The sequence below is a fragment of the Halichoerus grypus genome, chromosome 6 (genome assembly GCF_964656455.1).
Source record: "Halichoerus grypus chromosome 6, mHalGry1.hap1.1, whole genome shotgun sequence".
In the NCBI taxonomy this organism is placed as follows: Eukaryota; Metazoa; Chordata; class Mammalia; order Carnivora; family Phocidae; genus Halichoerus; species Halichoerus grypus.
The window spans coordinates 25,289,878-25,312,086 of NC_135717.1; the positions used below are offsets into that span (position 1 = coordinate 25,289,878).

General features: G+C 46.6%; 1 protein-coding gene across 1 annotated transcript in view; it reads left to right on the forward strand.

Moving 5' to 3' along the window:
• The first annotated feature begins 602 nt into the window (after nucleotides 1-602).
• PDILT (protein disulfide isomerase like, testis expressed) overlaps nucleotides 603-22,209 on the forward strand; it is a 34,412-nt gene continuing 12,805 nt past the window's right edge. Inside the window, exons 1-4 of the mRNA XM_036080821.2 lie at nucleotides 603-801; nucleotides 13,356-13,562; nucleotides 20,006-20,139; nucleotides 21,044-21,181. Coding sequence (XP_035936714.2) covers nucleotides 603-801; nucleotides 13,356-13,562; nucleotides 20,006-20,139; nucleotides 21,044-21,181 — 678 coding nt within the window. The remainder of the gene's footprint in view (nucleotides 802-13,355; nucleotides 13,563-20,005; nucleotides 20,140-21,043; nucleotides 21,182-22,209) is intronic.

Consider the following 22,209-nt stretch of genomic DNA (forward strand, 5'->3'; position numbering starts at 1 on the left):
TATTTTCTACTTAACATTTTTATTGTACTGTTTGGGATTTTTACAAGTGTGACTTTTTATGTCACTTTTTGTTATGACTTTTAAAAGAAATATTTACAGTTGAGAAAATCTGTTCAAATAGCAAATGGGGTACATTAATGGGAAATGAGGTAGTAAGCTTCCCATCATAAAGGGGCATTCAAGTAGGAGCTGCAGGAGCATGAAGCAGAGGCTGTGATAGGGAATTGGACCAGTTATCTCTGAGGCTCAGAGGCTCACCCTAGGACTCTGGAGTGGGACTCATCTCTGCAAAAGTCTCCCTATTGTCTGGGGGAGCCAGTGGGCTCAAGTGGCTGGAGTGCAATTTGGATTCTTGCTGCTCTGATTGGGGCCCTGCTGTTCTGAGCTATTCCTGTGCAATTTACACAGGGGCTGAAGTTAAGCTAATACTTTGCCTCTCTTCCAGTGCCACTGCCAAGCTGTGAGCACCACTAGGGAGGAGTGGGCCATGCTCAGGCCATGTTCTCCATACATAAACTGGCTGGGCAGGGAGTGATGATGTGGCACCTGCCACCTGCACTGATAAGGGCTCCTGTTCCTCTTTGTGCCCCTAAAGGACAGCCATGAAGCTGCTATGGATGTCCCTGCTGCTAGCGGCCTCTTGCGTCTCCACTGTCCAGAGCTTGCCAGAGGACGTCAAAGAAGACAGCATCAACATATCCCAGCCCTTGCATATCGTGGAGGAAGGCAACCTGCTAGTGCTAACACCTGCTGGCCTGACCCAGATGCTGAACCAGACCCGCTTCCTCATGGTGCTTTTTCGTGAGTGTCCCCCACTCCTGGGTGGTGGGCGATGGGTGGGGTGAGATCTGCCTCCTTGCTCCTGGCAGCCAGGGGAATTTTATATATTGCTAAACACACAAGAACACATATTATTAACATATTTTAAAATAGTATGTATATACTCTCATTCCCAATTTCTGGATGAGAATACTGAGGTCCAGGGAGGTTAAGCAATTTGCAAGATATGATGTTGCCACTTTAGTCTTGATTTATATGTTGCTCCTCAGTCCCACTGAAGGTAAAAAGTCAAGCTTTACTCTTAGGTATCTTTATATTCTGAAACTCAATTTTCCCCTCCGTAAAATGGGCATGAGCATCATGACCATACTGGGCTGTTGTAAAGACGAAATGAGGTAATATGTCAAGTAGCTGGAATGCAACCAGAGAACAATAAATGGTGGCAGTTATGGGCAAGCTCTTAAGCAAAATTTTGCAGACCATCACCTTCATCTGAACTCTGCCTGTCCACTTTTGTTCTTTGGACTGTTGTTCTTTGCATCAGTAGACATTTCTTCTTTTCCTTAGGCCCTGGGCACAGAGCTGTGCCTTGGGGCAGGGTAGGAGGGATTTTCACGTCAGCTTTCACATAGTCAGCACTTAGTGTGTGCTGGGCATTGTCCTGAGTGCCCCACTACATGTTAAGTCAGTTAATCCTCACAACAAGCCAGTGTGGTGGCACCATTTGTCTCCCTATTTTATAGCTGAGGAGACAGAAGCTCAAAGAGGCCAAGCAATTTGCCCAAAGTCACACAGCTCACAAGTGGGGACCGCAGACCCTGTGCTACACCACTTCCCACCTGCAAGGATTGCAAGGGTGCAGAAAGCAGATGTGAACACTGGATTCCAGAAGCCTTCAGAGCCTCTCCTGGGGAGTGTCTGGATCCGTGTCAGTCCCCAAGGCCTGCTTCCAGGTTGTACCTGGCCTGACTAGCACCCAGGTTCCTGGAGGCCAGGCAGTGCCTGAGGTTCCAGAGCTGGGCCGGGCAGTGCAGGGTGGGTGCTGCCCATTTCCAGGCAGCCTCTCCTCCCCTCTTCTTGGCTGATGCTCTGGTGTAGCCTTTTCTCCCGTCTGTCAGTTTGCCTTCCTCAAACACTGACCCTTCACAGGCTTCCTTTTCTCTCCAGTCTGACCAGTGCATGTACTGGGATGAGAGGTTCACGGTCCTAGGCTCAAATGCTGGGCTCTGCCACTTATTGGCGAGGTGACCTTGAGCAGGTGACCTTGATCGCTCTGAGCCTCTCTTTACTTGGCTGTAAAATGGGGAATTTAATAATATGATATAATTCCTAGGGTGCTTAGCACAGTGCCTGGTGCATAGTAAGAGCTTAAGAATATATTGGCTGTCATTCTTTTTATCATCATTTTGAGATTCCTCCTCTGCACAAAAGCGTTAATGATTTTTCCCTTGCTGGTTGTTGTGGTGATGAAAATGGGCTCAAACATGCAGTCATTAGTGCCTAGTGAGCATTCATTGGGCAGAAACTGTTATTACTGCATTCTAATTCACCCCACTTTTACTCAGCTTACTCAGTGCCAGGCCTTGGGTGGGCTCTTTGGGAGCCCCAGAGAAAAGGGGTCTTGGTTTCTGCTCTCAAAGACTTTGTCAGAAGTCAGGACTGTCACAAAGCAGGAGAAACTCTTTAAAATGATATTCATGCCATTAGAAGAGTCTAAAACGGTATACATTGGGTGCCCCACGGAGAAGTGACAGCTTGGACTTGTCCTCAGAAAGGGTGGTTTTGGCTACAAACCAGTTGGGCAGCCTCCTTGGTCTTGGCTCCTGCATCCTTGCATCCTGGAATGCACATGGGTCTCCAGGTCAATGCAAATGCATCTTGAAGCTTGAAGTTTGGCTTGAAGTGAGAGAAATCTTTGTTATTTGGCCCCCCAGTGGTGCCCAGTGATGGACAATCTGCAGCCAGAGCAGTGGAGTGAGCACTCTGAAATCTATTATTGCTGACATCAATAATTATCAAAGACCACATGCCAAGCACTGGTAAATCCTAAAGTGTTTTTTTGTGGGTTTTTTTGTTTGTTTATTTGTTTTTTAACTTGAATCACCCACACACTTTTGTCTGTAAGTGACATCAAGGTTTGGAGTAAAGTATACAAGTTTGGGAGCCAGGCCAGCCTGAGTGTGAAACCCAATACTGCCATGACCTAGATAGGTGGCCTTGGGTACATTTCTTTGTGTCTCAGCTTCATCTGTGGAGTGGGAATAACAGAAGTGGTGGAGTCATTGTAGGGATTGACTGAGGGTATCTATGAAGGATCCGACACAGGGAAGATGTTCAGTAAATGAGTACTCATCCTCCCGTGGCCCTGGGGCACAAAACAGGTCATCAACTTTCTGTCAGTTAGGACTGGGTTCAGCTTCAAGGAATAAAGAATCTGCTAATGACGACTTAAATGCAGACCAGGGACAGGCAGTCAATGGCTGTCCTAGCAGCTTCATGGTGTTAAGGATGCAGGCTCCATCTATCTTCTTGCATCACCCCTGACACGTTGTAGCTTGTGCTCATAAGATGGCTGAGGTACCTCTTGTGATGTATTGTGCATTTTGCTAGGGGAAAAGAGGGACAGGCAAATAGCAAAAGGACAAAATACATATCAGCTAAGTATGTCCCTTGGAAAAAAAAAAATCAGAACTTTTCCAGAAGCTCCACCAGTGACTTTTGTTATACCTTATTGGCTAGAACTGGGCCGTGGCTGTTCCCAACCTGAGGAGTCTGAAACGGAGAATGTTTTAGGTTTCTATCGCTATGGTCCAGGAATGGTTGATTCCCAGTATTTGCCACAAGACCCAAGGTTGCAGGCTAACTTAAATGGGCCAAATATCTTGTTAGTTCTTTGCATACTGTAGCTCAGTTTTTAATGGTAGATGAATGAAGTCCTTTAATGAAATAAATTCTAAAACTGGTTGCCTACTTTTGTACCCAAACTCTTTTGTTGTTCTGATTTTTAAAAAAATATATATGTAGACAGAATACGTGCAAGCAGGCGGAGGGGCAGAAGGAGACAGAGAGAGAATCTTAAGCAGACTCCATGCACAGCGTGGGGCCCAAGGCAGGGCTCAGTCTCAGGACCCTGAGATCATGACCTGAGCTGAAATCAAGAATTGGACACTTAACCAACTAAGCCACCTGGGCGCCCCTCATTGTTCTCATTTTGATTAGATATTTTAAAGATCACTGTGTTAGGGAAAGCTAACTGCTATGCCAACTCCCAAATCTAGATTTGTAAAGGTTGACTTCTTAAATCTTAGTCCCAGGCAGGTCTGCAGAGGAGCTTTGCTCCATAGAGTCATTCAGTCAGCCAGGCTGCTTCCATCCAGTGCCTCAAGCATCACTTAGGGCCTAGAGTACTCCACTGAGTCCTCTGCTTCCAGCCAGCAAATGGATTGAGAGACAGAGGACATGCTTCTGGGCCAGACCAGCCCTGGAAATGGTGCACATTGGTGCTCCTTCAAGTGCTGCCTGTGGACCTGCAGTGCCAGCATCACATAGGAGCTCATCAGAATTGCAAAATACCAGGCCCCATTCTAGACCTCCTGAGTCGGAGTCCCAGGGGATTCACACGGACATTACAGGGTGAGGAGTATGTGTAACTTGTGCCCATGTTCCATGGGCCGCAGCTCTGCAGGGGAGGCTGGGAAACTCAGTCCGGCAGTGTGAATGAAAAGGAAAAAGAAGCAGGGTTTGGGGAACACATGGCATTTTCTGCCTTAATCACACCGCACCTTAAAGGAACCTTGACACGGCCTTTGATTCAAACACAACCTGAAGCTGGGCTGGCTGAGAGGCGGCTGGGCTGTGTAAGCTCTTCCAGACACTAAACCACCAGGAATAGGCTTCTCTTCTGGGCAGCAATGTCAACAACGATTTCCTGCATGAGGCTGACTTTATGAACTGTTTGCTCAGGTTAACGTTCCAAGGACACCTGGTTCCCAAATCCAATAGGCACTTGTCAGTCCTCACCTTCCTTGACCTCTTTGTAGCCCCAACCTGAGACCCTTTGCCCTTTGGTGCCCATGAGCCCATTCTCTTCTGGTTCCCTTTGATCTCTCTGGCTCACTTCTCAGGTCTTTATGGCTCCTCTTCTTTCCCATAACCCTGAAATCAAGGATGTAACAGGCAGCCCATGGACTGACGACAGCCAGCAGGGTGGTTATGTTTGGGCCGCGCACTGTTTTAAAAATTGAGACATTTCACAATTAAAATTGAATTTACATCTGCTCTTGAAGAAACAGAAGATCTAGAGGCACGGGCCCACATTCTTGCAATGTGACAAGCAGCTGGAGCTGAGTAATGATTTTTTCTTTTGATCAGAAAACATGCCTGTCAGTTTGCCACATCCCTACCCAGCCAACCCCCACAGTCACACCCTGCCTCGCCCCTGTAGCATTTGAGTCTGTGTCCCCCATCTGAAATTCAGGTCTCCTAGTCTCTTCTTAGTGCAGTCTCTCCGAGTGGTGTCACTTCAGTGGGGGAGTTTGGGTATGTGACCGCCTCAGCAGCTCGGTTGCCCTGGGTCCCAGAGCCTCCTCAGCTGGCTTGTGCAGCCTCTTCATAGCAACGTGGAACAAAAACATTCTTTTTGTGCCCTTAACCTTGATGGTTCCCAGAAGGGAAAATCTGATTGGGTCATTTTTGCTTCCATCCAACATAGAGCATGCCTGATGCATAAAATTCCATCAAAATAGTTCCAAGCTTCTGACCTCCATCTAGCCCAGGCTGTTAATGGTTTCTTTCATTGTGCCAGGGCGCATGCTGGATTTTACTTCAAGCCTATGGAACAAGACCTTATAGGGGTGATCTGGTTTGGGCCATTTTCTTAATACAAGCCTGTGACCAGGGCAGGCACTTCTGCTTTGCTGATTGACTCCTCCAGCCGATTCCCCACATCCCTCATCCACCCCAGGACGTGGGCCACCACTTACACATCTGTTTCATGGTCTCCCCTTCAGGGAAGAACTGAGAACCCTGCAGCTCTACTCTACCTGCTGTAGAACTGTAAGCTAATGGTTAGCACAGGTCAGACATCCAAGAAGAAGACATCCGTCTTCTTTTTTTTGCTGCGGTCCTAATCTCTGATCCTGGACCCTCGATGTTGAAGGAACTAGAGCCACACGCTTTGCATGACACAAGGTACATCTCAACACACATTTACCCTTCCAAAAATGGCACAGCAGGTGGACAAGGCAGAGGAACCTGTCCTGTTTGCATGAGAATGCAAATCTCTGCCCAGTGACTGTTTTAATCAGGGCAGAAGGGGGAGTCCATGGCTCTTTAGGGCTTTAACTGACATAACTTGGGGATTGACGCTGAATCTGGGGCTACATAGAGAGCCAACCAATTTTACATTCTTTTTTTTTTTTTTTTTTTTTAGAGAGAGAGAGAATGAGAGAGAGCATATGAGAGGGAGGAGGGTCAGAGGGAGAAGCAGACTCCCCACCCAGCAGGGAGCCCGATGCGGGACTCGATCCAGGGACTCCAGGATCATGACCTGAGCCGAAGGCAGTCGCTTAACCAACTGAGCCACCCAGGCGCCCCCAATTTTACATTCTTTAATGACATTAAATGACAACGAATTTGAATACTTGAAACTTAAAGCATTCCCACTTGATGGTATTTCAAAGCAGTAAACACCAGCAGAGATTTTGTTATCTAAAAGAGACACTCAGGCTCATTACATTTGAATATCTGATTCCTTCCAATACATGTTTAAATCAAAATGAGTTCTCAAAAACTGGCAGGCCTTCTAAAGTGACCTTTGGAAAAACTAATCACTTGGGGAAAGCATTTTAAATGTTTTCTTTTTTCTAGGAATAAATAGGCTCTTTACAAAAAGGATTTTTCCAATATTGTCCCAGGAACACACTGTATAGTAACTCTCAAATCCTTAGCTGCTGCCCACTTTCTTAGCTCTCTGAGGACTCCAGGCTCAAGAGTCAATGGTCGATGGGACCTTTCCTCTTGCATGTTCCTCACGTGTCTCCAATGCCACATGTGTTCAAAACAGAACTCAGCATTTTTTATTTGCTCCCTACAACTTGCTTTTTCTCATGCCCTGCCTTAACCAACAGCTCCTCTCTCTACCCAATGTCAAAATCAGAAATCTCAAGGTCATTCTTGACTCCTCTCTATTGTCCCATGTAACCTATCACCAGGTCCTTGTTTAAACCACCTCCTAAAGCCCTCTGCAATCTTCAGTCTTCCCACCCCCTCGCCACTGCCTTCATTCCAGCCAGTGCCCCCACCTGAAACACAGCAGCAGCCTCCTAGAGCATCTGCCCACCCCCTCCAGTGCTGTCCTTACAGCACACCCAGAGATATTTTTTCTTTTTTTTTTATTTATTTGACAGAGAGATAGAGGGCACAGATAGGCAGAGTGGCAGGCAGAGGGAGTGGGAGAGGGAGAAGCAGGCTCTCCGCAGAGCAGGGAGCCCGACGCAGGGCTCAATCCCAGGACCCCAGGATCATGACCTGAGTCGAAGGCAGCCGCCTAACCGACTGAGCCACCCAGGCGCCCCAGATATTTTTTTCCTAAAATGCAAGTCTGATTGGGTCACTTCCTGATTAAAAACCCTCAGTGATTCTCTAAGACCCCAAACTCCTTAACATGGCTACAGTGTCCTCTGCTTGGACTAGCCTCAGCCAGCTTCCCCACTTCACTTGAGAGCTATGCTTTAGCTTCTGAGTAATTTGTAGTTGCTGGATAGGTCACACTGGCTCAAGCCCCAGGGCCTTTGCACTTACAATTCCCTCTGACCATTGTGTCCTCCTCCATTTCCTTGCCTCGATTGTGAGGTTTAAGCTCATGAAGCCACCTTGTCAGGAGGCTGTGTCCACCCTTACTCCCACCTACAGTAGCTAGCAGGCCCTTCCATGATGACGCAACCCTCTGTACCCTCCCTTTCATAGCACTTCTCACACTGTATTGAAACTGCTTTCTAACTTGTGGGCTTCATGGGGGACAGGGGCCAAATCTCATTCACCTCTTGATTACTAACATCTGGCATTGTGCTTGGTAGGCATGCATGAGATGTTGAATGAATGACGGAATGGAATGAGCTTTCTTTTGGCCCATAATGTTCTGCATGAATGAGGCAAGCAGAAAAGAGTAAGCTACCTTTAGTGGGAGAAATCAAAATGAGGTATATCAGAAGCTGTCTCTAGGGTCATTTAAGAAGTACCCTAAAGAAGAGACAGCAAGAGTCCAGGGAGCAGGTTACATGATGATCATGGTGATGATGAAGATGGTGATATGGATGAGGATGGTGATGAAGATGATGATGGTGGTGGCCATTTATTGAGCATCTGTATTCCAGGCACTGTACTTGGTCTCACTGTCCCCATCTTACATATGAGGCAAAGACTTCTCAGAAAGGTTGGAAAATTTGCTGAATTTTAGACCAGGTCTGACACCAAGACTGGTATTTAATCCATCTTACAAGACTGTGCTGATAACTGGAATAGTTATTTATTTATTCATCATTTATTCATTCATTCACTCAATATTTATTGAATACCTCTTATGTGTCAGATAGACTTCTAGGCACAAAACAGATGGACATCCTTGCTTCACAGAACTTACGTCCTAAAGAGGGGAGATTGAGGTAAACAAATAAGTAAAGAATGTAGTATGTCTTCGGGTTAAAAGCACTATGGAGAAAAACAAAGAAGAGCAACAGAGAGAGCAAAGAGTTAGTGGAAGTGGGGCTGCAAATTTATATAGGGTTGTCTGGGAAGGTGACAATTCAGCAAGGACCTGAGGGCAGGAAGGCAGCAACCTATGCAGATAGCTGGGAGGAGAGCATTTCAGGCAAAGGGAAGAGCAAGTGCAAAGGCCCTGGGGTGGGAATGTGCCAGGATGGCTAAAGCTGAGGTGCTGAAGAGAAGTGGGAGATAAGATCCGAAAGGAGGTACAGTCCTTTAGGGCCTTACTGGCCATTACGATGATCAGAGGAATTTGTTGGCTGGCGCTTGAGGAACTAGAAGGGATTGGTTACCATCCTAAAGCTCCTATCATCTGCGAGCACCTCTATACACTATAATGGCCCTATGGGATGGGGAGAGGATTATTCTCAGAATATTCTTCCAAGCCTGATCTAGAGCTTGGTCTAAAGTAGGGTTTCTCAGCCTCAGAGCTATTAACACTTTGGCCGGATGGATAATTCTTTCTTGTGTGATGCATTATAGAATGTTTAGTGGCATCCCTGACCTCTACCCATTAGATGTCAGTAGCACTCTAGTTGTGACAATCAGAAATGTCTCCAGATATGGCCAAATGCCCCCCATTGAGAAACAATGTCTAAAGAAAGGCATACTCCAGCTCCCTGTGCTGAGAGCTAATTTCCAATCCCTACAGTCTCACTTTCCCGTCCACCAGCCCCTCCCCTGACTCACACTGGCTGCTTAGAAGAGGGAACGTGAGGTTATCTACTAAAGATGCAGGCAAACATTGATTCTAGGTCTGTTAGCCATTAACACATCTACACATCAGGTAGACATTCAGAGAGTCATTCCCTCTTCTAATATGACCCTGGGTCCCATTTGCTCACCCCAAAACCCACATGAGAGCCACACAATAGGCCCAGGCTTGTGTTGGATGACTTGGTGTTAGTCACCCTTGTCTCTCTTTCCCCAAGAACCAGAATATCTGCAGAGGATCCTGACATTTCCATTAAGACCCTCCCTTCACAGAGAGAACCTGGTCAGGGCAAGATCAAGGGTTCTCCACCTATGCCATCATAATGGTTAATGGTTTGGGGGCACTTCTGTGCCAGAGCTTTGCACACCCTGTCTTACTATGTAGGATCATCTTAAGGTGTGGGATCAATTAGTATCCCCATTCAGCAGATGAGGAAACAGAGGTACAGAGATGTTTAAAAAACAAGCTGCCTAGGCCACAGGTGCTGTAAACCACATAACTGCCTCTGTTTTATGAGACAACCTAATGAAGTTCACTGAATACCATATGGCAGTCAGACAATGAGCTCTACCTAGATAGAACTTAGGACCCAAGGAAGGCTGTACTTGCAGGAGCTCTCGCCTCCCAGCAGAGGGCTCCCGGCCCATCCACAACCCACTGGGCTCCACTCTGCCCAAGCAACAGTGTACATCGGAATTGTTTCCACACCCCAGCCAAACTGGCATTTCCGGTTGGCCAGGGCAGGACATAGGCACCAAGACCTGAGAGGCGTATGCATTCATTTCACCTTTGCAAACTTGGGTTTGCAGAGCCCCAGCGGTAAAACCAATTTGCAAATTTTAAAAAGAAACCAGAAGACAGGACTGTAAATCATAAAGAGTGAATTTGCCTCTACAGATTCTCTCTGCTCTGATGGAAACCACCCCAGAGCAGGGGAGATGGAAAACCCACCCCCATCCCCCCCTTCCAGGAAAAAGGAAACTTTTTTAGACCAGCTCACCCATATGGTCAGTTAGAGCGTGAATCTGGGAGTCAGTCAGCCTTGGAGTTGAATCTCAGCCTAACCGCATATTAGCTGTAAGACCTCTGGGCTTCTGTTTCTTGTCCGTAACATTCCTCACCTGGAATGGTAGATAACTCAGAGGCTGTTCTGAGGATTAACCAGGATAGCAATGGGGTTGGCACAGTAAGTGCTCAATAACTTGTCACTGTTGTTACCTTGTTATCATTACTGTCACCACCACCATCATCACCATCAGCTGCAGGAGCCATCCAGCTGCTCTGGTCAAAACCTCAGAGTCATCCTTGACTCCTCTCATTCATTCATACTCCCCATCCAATCTATCATCTCCTCCCATCTAGCCAATCTATCACCAGTCATCTCCTCCTTCAAAATTTCTCAGACCCTGACCACTTCTCACTCCCTCCACTGCCACTACCCTGGCTCAAGCCATTACCATCTCTCACCTGGATTATTACAGAGGCCTCCAACTGGTCTCCCTGGATCCACTCTCTTTCCCCTTTGGTCTAATGTTCATGTAACATTTAGTACAGTCCAGTTAAAAAGTAAGTAGGATCGGGTCACCTGGGTGGCTCAGTCGTTAAGCGTCTGCCTTCGGCTCAGGTCATGATCCCAGGGTCCTGGGACCGAGCCCCGCACCGGGCTCCTTGCTCCACAGGAAGCCTGCTTCTCCCTCTCCCACTCCCCTTGCTTGTGTTCCCTCTCTCACTGTGTCTCTCTCTGTCAAAAAATGAATAAAATCTTAAAAAAAAAAAAAAAAAGTAAGTAGGATCATATCTAACTCTGCCCCAAACCCTCCAGTATCTTTCCACACTCCTCAGAGAGGGGCCAAAATCTATTCAGTGGCCGACAAGGCCCTATGTCATCTGACCCCTAGGCCCCTCATTCTGCTCCACTTCTTGTCATTCCTCAAACATGCTGCACATACTCCCACCTCGGGGGCCTTTGCACTTATGGTTCCCCTGCCTGGAAACTCTGTTCCTCCACATACCCACATAACCTGCTCCCTCACCTCCTTCAGTCTTTATTAAAATGTTTCTTCTTGGTGAGGCTTCCTTCAGCCTCCCTACTTAAACTCAATCCCCCTGACACTCCTAACATCCAGCTCTGCTTCTTTTGTCTCCGTAGCACTTAGCATCTAAGATAGCATATACTTGTTCACTTTCTGTCCTCTCTAACAAGAGCAGGGATTTTTGTCCATTGATTGTTAACTCCCCAGTACCCAGAACCGTGTCTGGCACGTGGCAGATCCTAGAAAAGATTTGTCGAATGAATGATGAATGATCGGATGAATGGATGGATGGATGGACGGATGCGTGGATAAATTGCCATTACTATTATCGTTAGATCCTATCCAGCTAGCTTTAGGAGCCCAGCATTCCTGTTATCACAGACTGTTTCTCTCACGTCCTTTCCAGATACCCAGGAGCACTGGGCTGTGTGTGGGACCTCTTCAAGCTCCATCATTTAGACAATCATTCCATGTGTTTTTCTTGCCCGGAGCTGCTTCCCTTAGAGACTCAGATTTGGACACCATGTCAATCAGCCACCCCCTAAGCCAGGCAGGGCCAGATCCACAAGGAAGCCCGGGGAGAGGCCTGAGGGCTGGAGCAGGGGCACCGGGCCAGCAGCTGCTGGCCGTGATGGGTTGGCGGTATCAAAGACAATGATGGTGACAAAGCAGGCGGTGGGGAGGCAAAAAGTCCCACTTCCTGTGCATTGGTTGGGAATTTAATGAAAACAATCATTCACTTTTGGGCTCCATCGCAGGAGCAGGTGTGCTGACTGGCAGTGGGGCATGTACCAGCTGTCCTGGAGCTGGCTTTCTGGCTTTTGCTTTACAAAAGCCCTCTCTGTTGGAACTTGGAACTTGCCCAGGAAGGGGAAGTGATTTGTACCTTCTCCAAGTGCACTCCAGATGGACAGGGCGGAGGGGTGGGGACTGGCACAGGGCATGCGTTCTGACTTGAAAGGGAATCAGTGACCCCTGGCCCTGGCTTGGCCCACCTGCTGCAGACATCAGGGCGGTGAGGGGCCTGCAATCTCTCAGTGTTATCAGGAAAAAGGAAGGCAAATGTGAGTGCCTTTTAGTCCTCTCTCATTTAGGCCAGGAATCCCACGCCAGCTCCCTGAGGCCGTTTTCCAGATAGGGGCTCCCCACTCGTAACCCCCACCTCACTGCCCAGCAATATGAGGGGCCAATGAATCCTAATCGAGTGTGTGAGGTCTCTTTGACACCAGTTACCCCAAGGGGGGCCAGGCTCACAGTGGGGGGCATCGTAACCGCTTCTCACACCTGACCTTCCTTACTTGAGAGTCCCCTCATGTGTTCATGCTAAGGGCAACGGGAGTGGCTCAATTTGGCCTGTAACTCCGGAACTTTCCACCAGATGGCGCGCATACTCCCTCATTCCTTCTCCTCTGACTTCTGACCATAGAAATTGTACAATAATAATAACAGCAGTAATAAGAACGCATTATGTCCTTATCATGTGCCAGGCACTGTGCTGAGGGTTTGACACACCAGTGCTGGGTAGAGAGCCGACTGAGTGGTTCCAGATCCTGGCTATTATCTCTCACTGCCACAGGACCCTGGGCAAGTAGGACATTTTGCTTCCCATCAGTTTCCTCATCTATAAAATTGAGATAATAACCATACCTACCCCATAGGGGTGCTGAGAGGATTAGATGGCTCAATCCATGGAAAGTCTTAGAAATTAATAAGCACTGTATAACTGATTGTTAAATAAGTCTTACTTGGCTGAGAACTCTATGGGATAGTAGATACTATTTTTCTCATTTTACCCATGACGAAAGTGGGACTCACAGTGTTGGAGTGAGTTGCCCAAAGTTGTATTGCTTCCAGTGTTCCTGAGCCCAAAGAACCCTGATGTGCCTCCCAAATGGCAAATTTCATGAAACATGTGCCTCCCATCCTGCCACATTTCTGAAAATCTACCTAGTACAGCAGAGCACAAAGAAGGCCCGGGAGCTAAGAAGGTGAAACCTAGCCTCCTTCTCAGGAGATGGGGAGCGGGAGAGGCTCTACCAAGTTCTGATTTATACTGGCTCTTTCAGACAACCCATCCTCCAAGCAATCCAGGAACCTGGCTGAGGAACTGGGCAAAGCTGTGGAAGTCGTGGGCAAAGGCAAGAACGGGCTTGGCTTTGGCAAAGTGGACATCACGGTGGAGAAGGAACTTCAGAAGGAGTTTGACGTTAAGAAGGCCCCAGAGTTGAAGCTGTTTTTTGAGGGCAACAGGTCGGAACCCATCAGTTGCAAAGGTAACAGCCCTTGTGTGTCAAGGCAGTGCTAGCTCTGGAAACACAAACACCAGCATTTCAGTGGTGTAATAGAATTACGAGATTATTTCTTGCTCATGTAGAGCCCAGCTGGCAGCCAGAGGGTGGAGGTGGGTGGCTCAGCTCCACACAATCTTTCAAGGACCCAGGTTCCTTCCAGCTTGTGGCTCTGCCTTCCCTTAGGGCCTCTGAGCCCCCTGCCATTTTCTCTGTATCTAGCCAGCAGTTGGGTCAAGGAGGTAGAGGATCACCACTGGTGGTGCTCATGACCCAGGCTTGGAAGTGGCAAACATCACATCTCATTCCAATGACCAAAATTCTGTTACATGGCCCCACTCAACTGAAAGGCTGAGCAATATGGCCCTGATCTGTGTCCATAAGGAAAATAAAATTTTGGTGAACACACAGCTGCCTCCACCACAGCTTGCGTCTCAGCTGGTGGGCCTCAGAAACACCATGAGGTGGGAAAGTGAGATGCATGCCTCACAAACTGCCAGAGACCAGAGAGTAAGTTCCTAACTCCACCTCCTACCTCCCGCCCCAATCTTCTACTTTAGAATGGTTTTGACAGGGTCGCGGGCCAAGAAAAGGGACACTGGGAGATGATGAAACAGATTTGGGACAGGGTGACTACCAAACACTTGAGCTTTATCATCATCCATTTCATTCATTAACTCATTCATTCACTTATTCAATGCTTTTATTGAGAAACTACCCTGTGTCAGGCCCTATCTCGGTGTCAAGAATGCTTGAAGAATTATGTGACTCAGTGTGGCACATGGTAGGTCCTAATTTTTAAAAATGCTAAGTATACAAATGCATAAATGTGTGTAAAACTGATGCACGGATAGAACGAAACTGACAAATGCCAATGTGCCTATTACAACCTGTTCTATGCTAGTAGAATGTTCCCATTATATGTGTGAATGATTGAATCAGGAAACAGATAGTCTTTTGCAGGGTCTGGCATTTAGCAAGTCTGCAATAAGCCTGTTTGAGTTTTGTTGCAAAAACTAAAGGGCCAATGGAATATTATGCAGCCATCAAAAGGAATAAGATCTTGCCATTTGCAACGACATGGATGGAACTGGAGGGTATTATGCTGAGCGAAATAAGTCAAACAGAGAAAGACATGTATCATATGACCTCACTGATATGAGGAATTCTTAATCTCAGGAAACAAACTGAGGGTTGCTGGAGAGGGGGGTGGGGTGGGAGGGATGGGGTGACTGGGTGATGGACACTGGGGAGGGTATGTGTTCTGGTAAGCGCTGTGAATTGTGCAAGACTGTTGAATCTCAGATCTGTACCTCTGAAACAAATAATGCAATATATGTTAAGAAAGAAAAAAAGAAGAAGAAGAATGTAGCAGGAGGGGAAGAATGAAGGGGGGGAAATCGGAGGGGGAGAAGAACCATGAGAGACGATGGACTCTGAAAAACAAACTGAGGGTTCTAGAGGGGAGGGGGTTGGGAGGATGGGTTAGCCTGGTGATGGGTATTGAGGAGGGCACGTTCTGCATGGAGCACTGGGTGTTATGCACAAACAATGAATCATGGAACACTATATCTAAAACTAATGATGTAATGTATGGGGATTAACATAACAATAAAAAAAATTAAAAAAAAAAAAAAAAAAACTAAAGGGCCGAGAGAGAGCTACCACCTGCAGGGGCTGCAGTTCTCATAGCGGACACAAGGGGGCATGAGACACAGGCCAGACTTGCAGGGGAAGGAGCCGCAAAAGCGCCAACTTCAAGGCGGATTAGGTACAAAACCAGGCAGTGCAGTGGCTCCCAAGGGGCTTGTGGGACAATGGTGGCCTGGGGGGTGGGGGTGCGGGGGGGGGGGACGTGAGGTCTGACTCCTCTTTGAGGCAATAAAGGTGACAATGTGGCAACTTCCAGACTGTCTGAGCCCCTTTTGGTAGGAGCCAGTGCCCGGGACCACCTCTGCAATGCAGGAAAGCTGCATCACCGCCTCCTCCAGGAAGTCCCCTTTGACTGCCCGGATCAGGGTGCCAGCCCTCCTCTGGAGTCCCACAGCACCTATGCTTCCCCCTCAAGGCCCTCATTTCACAGAACTGATTCTGTTCTTCGTTGTCTAGCAAGAGCACAGGGCAGGAGCCAATGTCACTTCTTCTCCTGGGTCCTCGGAAGAGGCTGCCCAAACTGGCAGACACCACCTGGCTTTATATCCTTACCACATGCCTGAAGGAAGGACCATCGCTTCCCTCTTGTCAAATCTTACTTTTCTCCTCTGTGAAATGGAGATGGTGGAAGTATCTCCCTCCTAGGCTTACTGATGAGGTGAAACCAGTCTGTAAGGCACAAGCCCTGACACGGATCTAAACCATTCACTGTGCTCCATCACTCTTCTGGGCCCCTTTACATGTCACAACAACCCAGCGTGGCAGGTGCTTTTACAGATGGGAACCTGCAGAGAGAGATGGAACGACTTCCTCGAGGCCCCCCAGCTAATAAGCACTGCGACCCACAAGTGTTTTCTGCGAAGGGCCAGATAATAAATATTTTAGGGCTTAAGGCCAAGCAATCTCTTTCCCAACTACTTAACTCTGCTGATACAGTGGAAAAGCAGTCCCACATAAACCAATGGGTGTCAATAAAACTTTATTTATAAGGTCAACTGTCAGGTCAAAATTGGCCCATGGGCTGTCATTGACCAACCCCTGCTCTACGTTGTGCTGCACTCAAAATAAATGGCCAATGTGGCTCTTGTTATTATCAAACTATTAGTTTTCTGACCCTTGTGCAGTGCCTGGAACACTTAGGTTCTTCATGAATAGTTTTTGAGTTTGAATGGGATGGAACTGCAAGGACCCACTGCAGGCAGACTTGGGGTAAGGAACCAGCCCATATTTCTACTAGGCTTGCCCATCCCTCCTCCTCTTCAGTGTTACCTCCAACCAGGGAGAGAGGCAATGGGGTGCTGGGAGGGAGCCAGGGCCTGGATTTAGGACAAACACTAGTTATGAGAATTTGAGCCAGCCTTCCAATTTCTCATTTCCTAAACAGGATGAATAATGCCAGTTCTGCCAACTTGACAGGGCTTCCCTGAGCTAAGAGGGGCGACAGAGCTTTACTGGTCCCCTGCACCAGCTTTTATGAAAACCTTCCCAGGAGGCAAGTAGGGTTTAGTCCTTGTTGGGTCAAAGCTAGAGTTCTGATTCTCCTCTAGTCTCCCAAGGATTGATGATGGGAAACTTGGTCATGCCCCTCTCTCTGGAGCGAGGGAAACTCAGGTTGGCTCCAGGGCCTCAGTTAATGATGCATTCCCAGCTTGTGCTTGGAAATATGCAGTGGAGAGACAGCCCCAGTCAATCATTGACATAGCGTTCACACCTCAGTTGTTACCGCGTCCTCTGGCTCAGAGCCAAGTGCCAGGGGAGACACCTGCCCAACGGGGGCAGTGACCAATCTGCAGGCATTCAGGAACAAATTATTTGTCAAATTCAGAGCTACCTCAGCCCCACGGGGTTCAGAGGGGCAAAGAGAGCTCAGACATTCCAGAGAAGATGGCCCAAGATCAAGTTCCTTCAAGCCAGCTTATGATATGATTCATCCACCTCATTCATCCTATAATTATTTCTTGAGCATCTAGTATGAGCCAGACATTACAGGAGCTAGTGAACAAGCGAGCCAAAAATCATAATTTCAGAAAAAGATTCAGTGAAGAAAATGCAACAGGTCATAAACTAGAGAATGATAGGATTGATGGGAGGGGGGTGGTGGTGGTAAGAAAAGTCCAAACCTCAAACGAAATAAGCCAGAGGAGTTGCCCTGACCACTGAGGAAAAGGTAGCTCAGGCAGAGGGCCTGGCGGACACCAAAGCCCGGTGTGCTGGAGGATGGGGGTGTGGCTGCATTGTGGACCGCAGGAGAAGTGGCACAAAATGAGATCAGAGTGATGGTTCTGATGACCTGAAATTCAAATGCATTTGGAGGAGTTTTGTTCACCTTTTTTAGTATTTTCAGGACTTTGGAACCTGTTCCTTCCAGAACACTTATAATTTTTTTTTCAGACAAATGCCTACAAGAGAAACTGTTTCCCTGCTATGTGCTTGTTTCTTCCTGAAAGATGGCTGGGAACACTGAAAATAGAAACTCAGCTTTGGGGCTGAATCCAGGAGGAGAGGGGGACTGCAGCAGGGTGGAGTGCTGTGGTCTGGGGGTGGCATGAAGCCTCCCCCACCCCTCTCTGTCCCTTGAGGCCAGGACATCATCCTTCTATGAACTTCTATGGGCCTGACTCATTGTGGCTTTTAAGATGGCCTGATCGGTATCTACTAAAGCTGAATGCAGCATCCCCTATGACCAGAAATTCTACTCCTGGGCATGTACCCAACAGAAATGCATCCAACGTGCCCCCAGAGACATGCACGAAAATTAATTCTTAATAGTCCCAAACTGGAAACAACCCAAATGCTCACCAACAGAGGATGGATAAGTAAATTATAGAATATTCACACGACAAAATGCTACACAGCACATGCAACAATATGGATGAATCTCACAAACGTAACAAAGCCAGACCCCAAAACACATACTGTGTGATTCCACTTGTGTGAAGTTCAAGAGCAGGCAGACTAATGCCTGCTGTTAGAAGTCAGAAGAGTGGTTACACTCAGGTAGGGGTGGGTGAGGGGCTGGCAGGGGGCACAAGGGGACTTCTAAGAGCCTGGTAATGGTCTCTCTTGATCTGGTTGGTACTCAGGTGTGTTCATTCTGCAAAAATTCACCAAACTATACATTATAATTTGTACACCTTTCTGTATGCAAATATACTTCATTGTAAGTTTTTTATTTTTAAAAGATTTTATTTATTTATTTATTTGAGATAGAGAGCGAGAGTGAGAGAGAGAGCGAGCACAAGCGGGGGGAGCGGCAGGCAGAGGGAGAAGCAGACTCCCCACTGAGCAGGGAGCACAATGTGGGGCTCGATCCCAGGGCCCTGGGGTCATGACCTGAGCTGAAGGCAGACGCTTAACTAACTGAGTCACCCAGGCGCCCCTCATTATAAGTTTTTTAAATGGCCTTATTAAGTTCTTAGGAAGTGTAAGCAAAGACACTGAAAATAGAGTCCTTTGCAGTTGATTTACCCACTCTCATTCATCAAGCCCCATGCAGCAATTTGTCCTGCACAGGCTGCTTGCTCTGCCTGGAAGCCTTTCGCTCTCCTTCCTTCTTCAATTCCGTTCTTCTTATTGTTGCCTACTTATTAACTCCTATGCATCCTTCAGTATTCAGCTCATAAGTGATCTCCTCCAGGAAGCCCTCCTTGACTTCACAGTCTAGGTCACGTATCTTTGCTACAGGCTCATTGAACTTTGCTTTTGAATACTTACTTTGGGTGTGATTATATACTTGTTTGTGTAATTACTTGACAACTGTCCTACTCAAAAGAATGAGAGCTGCAAAACAGTGGGACTGTGTTTGCTTCTGCTTACCATTATATCCCCAGGACCAAGCACAGTACTTGATAACATAATAGGCACTCAGTACATTTGTCAAATGAGTGAATGAGTGAAGGAATGAATGATGAATGAAGGAATAAAGTCCTATAGATGAAGTCCAAAGCTACTCACAATAAACATTGCTTTATCTCAAAAATTCAGTTTAAATCCTCCATTCTATTCTATAGCAGTCTTTGATAGAAAATAATATTTTACATTATCTACCATCATGTGGAATTGATGATCCTAACAAACACATGTCCATCTGTAGCCTAATGTAATTCTAGCACACTGTTACATCTCCCCAGATATGGTATATGTTTCCCAATTTTAAAAGCTAAGATTTTTGTGTGCTTGGCACCTCCCATATGATACCTGAGAAATGGAAGTCAGGATCTATGACCTTAGTGGACATCTGCATCTCAGCTGAGGAACTGGAAGCAGGATAATAACAGGCGATAATGTAATTTCCCCAAGGTCACAGAGCTAGCTGGTATTTTTATTTACATTTCATCCATTTATATTTCTTAAAATAAATCCACCTTCCTGTCACTTTGGAAGGGGTAGATAAGAAGACTGAGCATGCTTCCTTCTGGGTTTAATTCCGAGGTTCACTAGTGGGTGGCTATTGGCAAGTCTAACCTCAATTTCCTCATCTGCAAAATGGGGAGAGTAAGAATATCCCATAGGGTAGGGTTGTTGCGGGGATGTAATATATGCAAATGGCTTAGCACAATGCCTTGTCCTTGGTAAGTGGTCCGTGAAGTTAGCTGCTGCTGTTAATGTTCATGCCTTGGGGCTGGAGCGGGAAGGAGTGGAAGGACTGACCTTGGCCTTCAATGGGTGGGAACCCAAGACCAGAGGCTTCTGCTCATTAAACTTGGAGAAAACAGGCCTTGGTCCAATTCAAGAGGAAACTGCTATGGGATCCATTTAACTGTCTCTCTCTCTAGGAGTGGTTGAATCTACTGCCTTGGTCGTTTGGCTGAGAAGACAAATTAGCCAGAAAGCATTTTTGTTCAATAACACCCAGCAGGTGGTAGAGTTTGTGAAATCTAGGCCTTTGGTCATCATTGGCTTCTTCCAGGTACTGGGGTCAAGAGGTGGGAGGTGGCTTTTTGACTGGTGAGGAGTCCTGTGTCTGCGTGGGGGTGGGGTAAGGAGAGGTCTTCCATTTGGGTTAATACCATACCCATTTTTCCTTTTCCAATGAGCTGGTTTTCCAAGTAAATGCAGTGTTAAAATGAAGAAGGAAAGAATGGAAGGTGACGTGGTAGGAGAAGCTAACCAGAAAGGTGGACAGGAATGCAGAGAGAGGAGAGGAGATTGACGTTTATTAAATTGGTTTTGATAGTATAACTGATCTTGTGGAGGTCCATTTAAAATATCGCTGAATAATAAATAATTTGCAAAGCGCTTTTCCTTGTGGAGAATGAGTTTCTTATACATCTTTACTCATTTCCTGTAACTTGGATGGCTCCTCCCTTCCCCCAGCAGAAGTCAGAACTTTGGCATTATATTTTTACACAGGGAGTGTATGTACCTCTTTCTGTCTCATCTCACTTTTTGACAGCCCCAATTTTCTTTCAAGTTATAGAATGAAGGCTGTGACTACAGCCATATCTTGATACCAAGTTTATATTTGGTGATCCATGTGGTCAAACCAGCTGCCTTTTCTGAAAGCAATTAAGGAATAAATGTTTAAAAGTCTCAACCTGTGTTAGAACAGCCTTACTCTAGATACTTGGAAAAAGTTGGATTTATCAATTCTTTTCATTAATCTCTGTGGATTTGCCTATTTTGGCTTTAGTCATAGCCACAGAAGTATTCTGAGTATGTAACATTCATGAAAGGGGACTTAGGGAACCCAGGAAAACCCTAGAACTTGGAAAGGTGAGGAGATAAATTGGTCACCATTTCCACCTTGACCTTAAATAAGCCAGACGTTTTGCTTTCTACCAAAACCTCACCAAACATCCTTCCCCAAACAGGATTTAGAGGACGAAGTAGCAGAGTTGTTCTATGATATGATCAAAGACTTCCCAGAACTAACGTTTGGAGTGATATCAATTAGCAATGCTATTGGACGTTTCCACGTCATCCTTGACAGTGTTCTGGTGTTCAAAAAGGTAAGACTTGGATTTTATTGCTAGTGAAGGGTCTCCAGCTCAAAATAGTGGACTATGCATGTATCTACAGGCTTTGGGTACAAATTCTGGTTCTGCCACTTGTGAGCTAAGTGGCATTGGACTAGGCAGCTTTTGTGAGATCACAGTCTCCCAGAGTTTCTCTGGCCTTTCTAGACATCTTCCATTGTTAGCTCCTCCTCTTTTCTGAGCCAGTAAATGCCATTCATTAAGGCTCAGTCCTCTGCCCTGTGTTTTCTTCTGGTCCCTGCTCTCTCACCCACCCTCCATCAGCAATTACCACCCATACACCCATGACTTACAAATCTCCCATTTCCAGCCAGACTGCTCTATCTCCAGACTTTCATATCCATTACCAGATGTCTCCACATGACCAAGCCTAACATTATAATCTCCCCTCCAAATCCTCTTTCAGTGTTTTTTCTTTTTCTCTCAATGAATGGTGTCACCATTTCTCCAATGTCCCATCTGAGCAAAGCCAGAATACCCAGGCATTATTCTAACCCCTCCCTCTTCTCCATCCTTCACAACCAGTCCATCACCCCAAACCTATTGGTTTTAAATCCAAACTATCCCTTGAGTCTATTTCTCCTGCTACCATCCTAAGTCAAGTGACCATCATCTCCCATAGCTTAATGCAACATCCACCCAACTGGTCTACCACATTCTCTCTTATCCCCTAAAGAGTAATCTTTCCAAAACTCAAAAGTGATGGCCACCTACCTCCTTCCCACCAAAAGCCCTTTAATGGCTTCCTATTATTCTTAGGATAAAGACTCAAGTCCCTAATAAGGCCCACAAGGCCTTCCTCAGTCTAGCCTCTATTACACTTCTTCCTTCTCTCCCTCTCTGGGATCTGAGAATAGATCATCCGAGCTGTCTAATAGGGCAGCTACTAGTCACATATGACTATTTACATTAAAACTAATTAAATCAACATTTTAGCTCCTCAATCAAACTAGCTACATGTGGATAGTGGCTACTGTATTGGACAGCATAGATTTACAGAG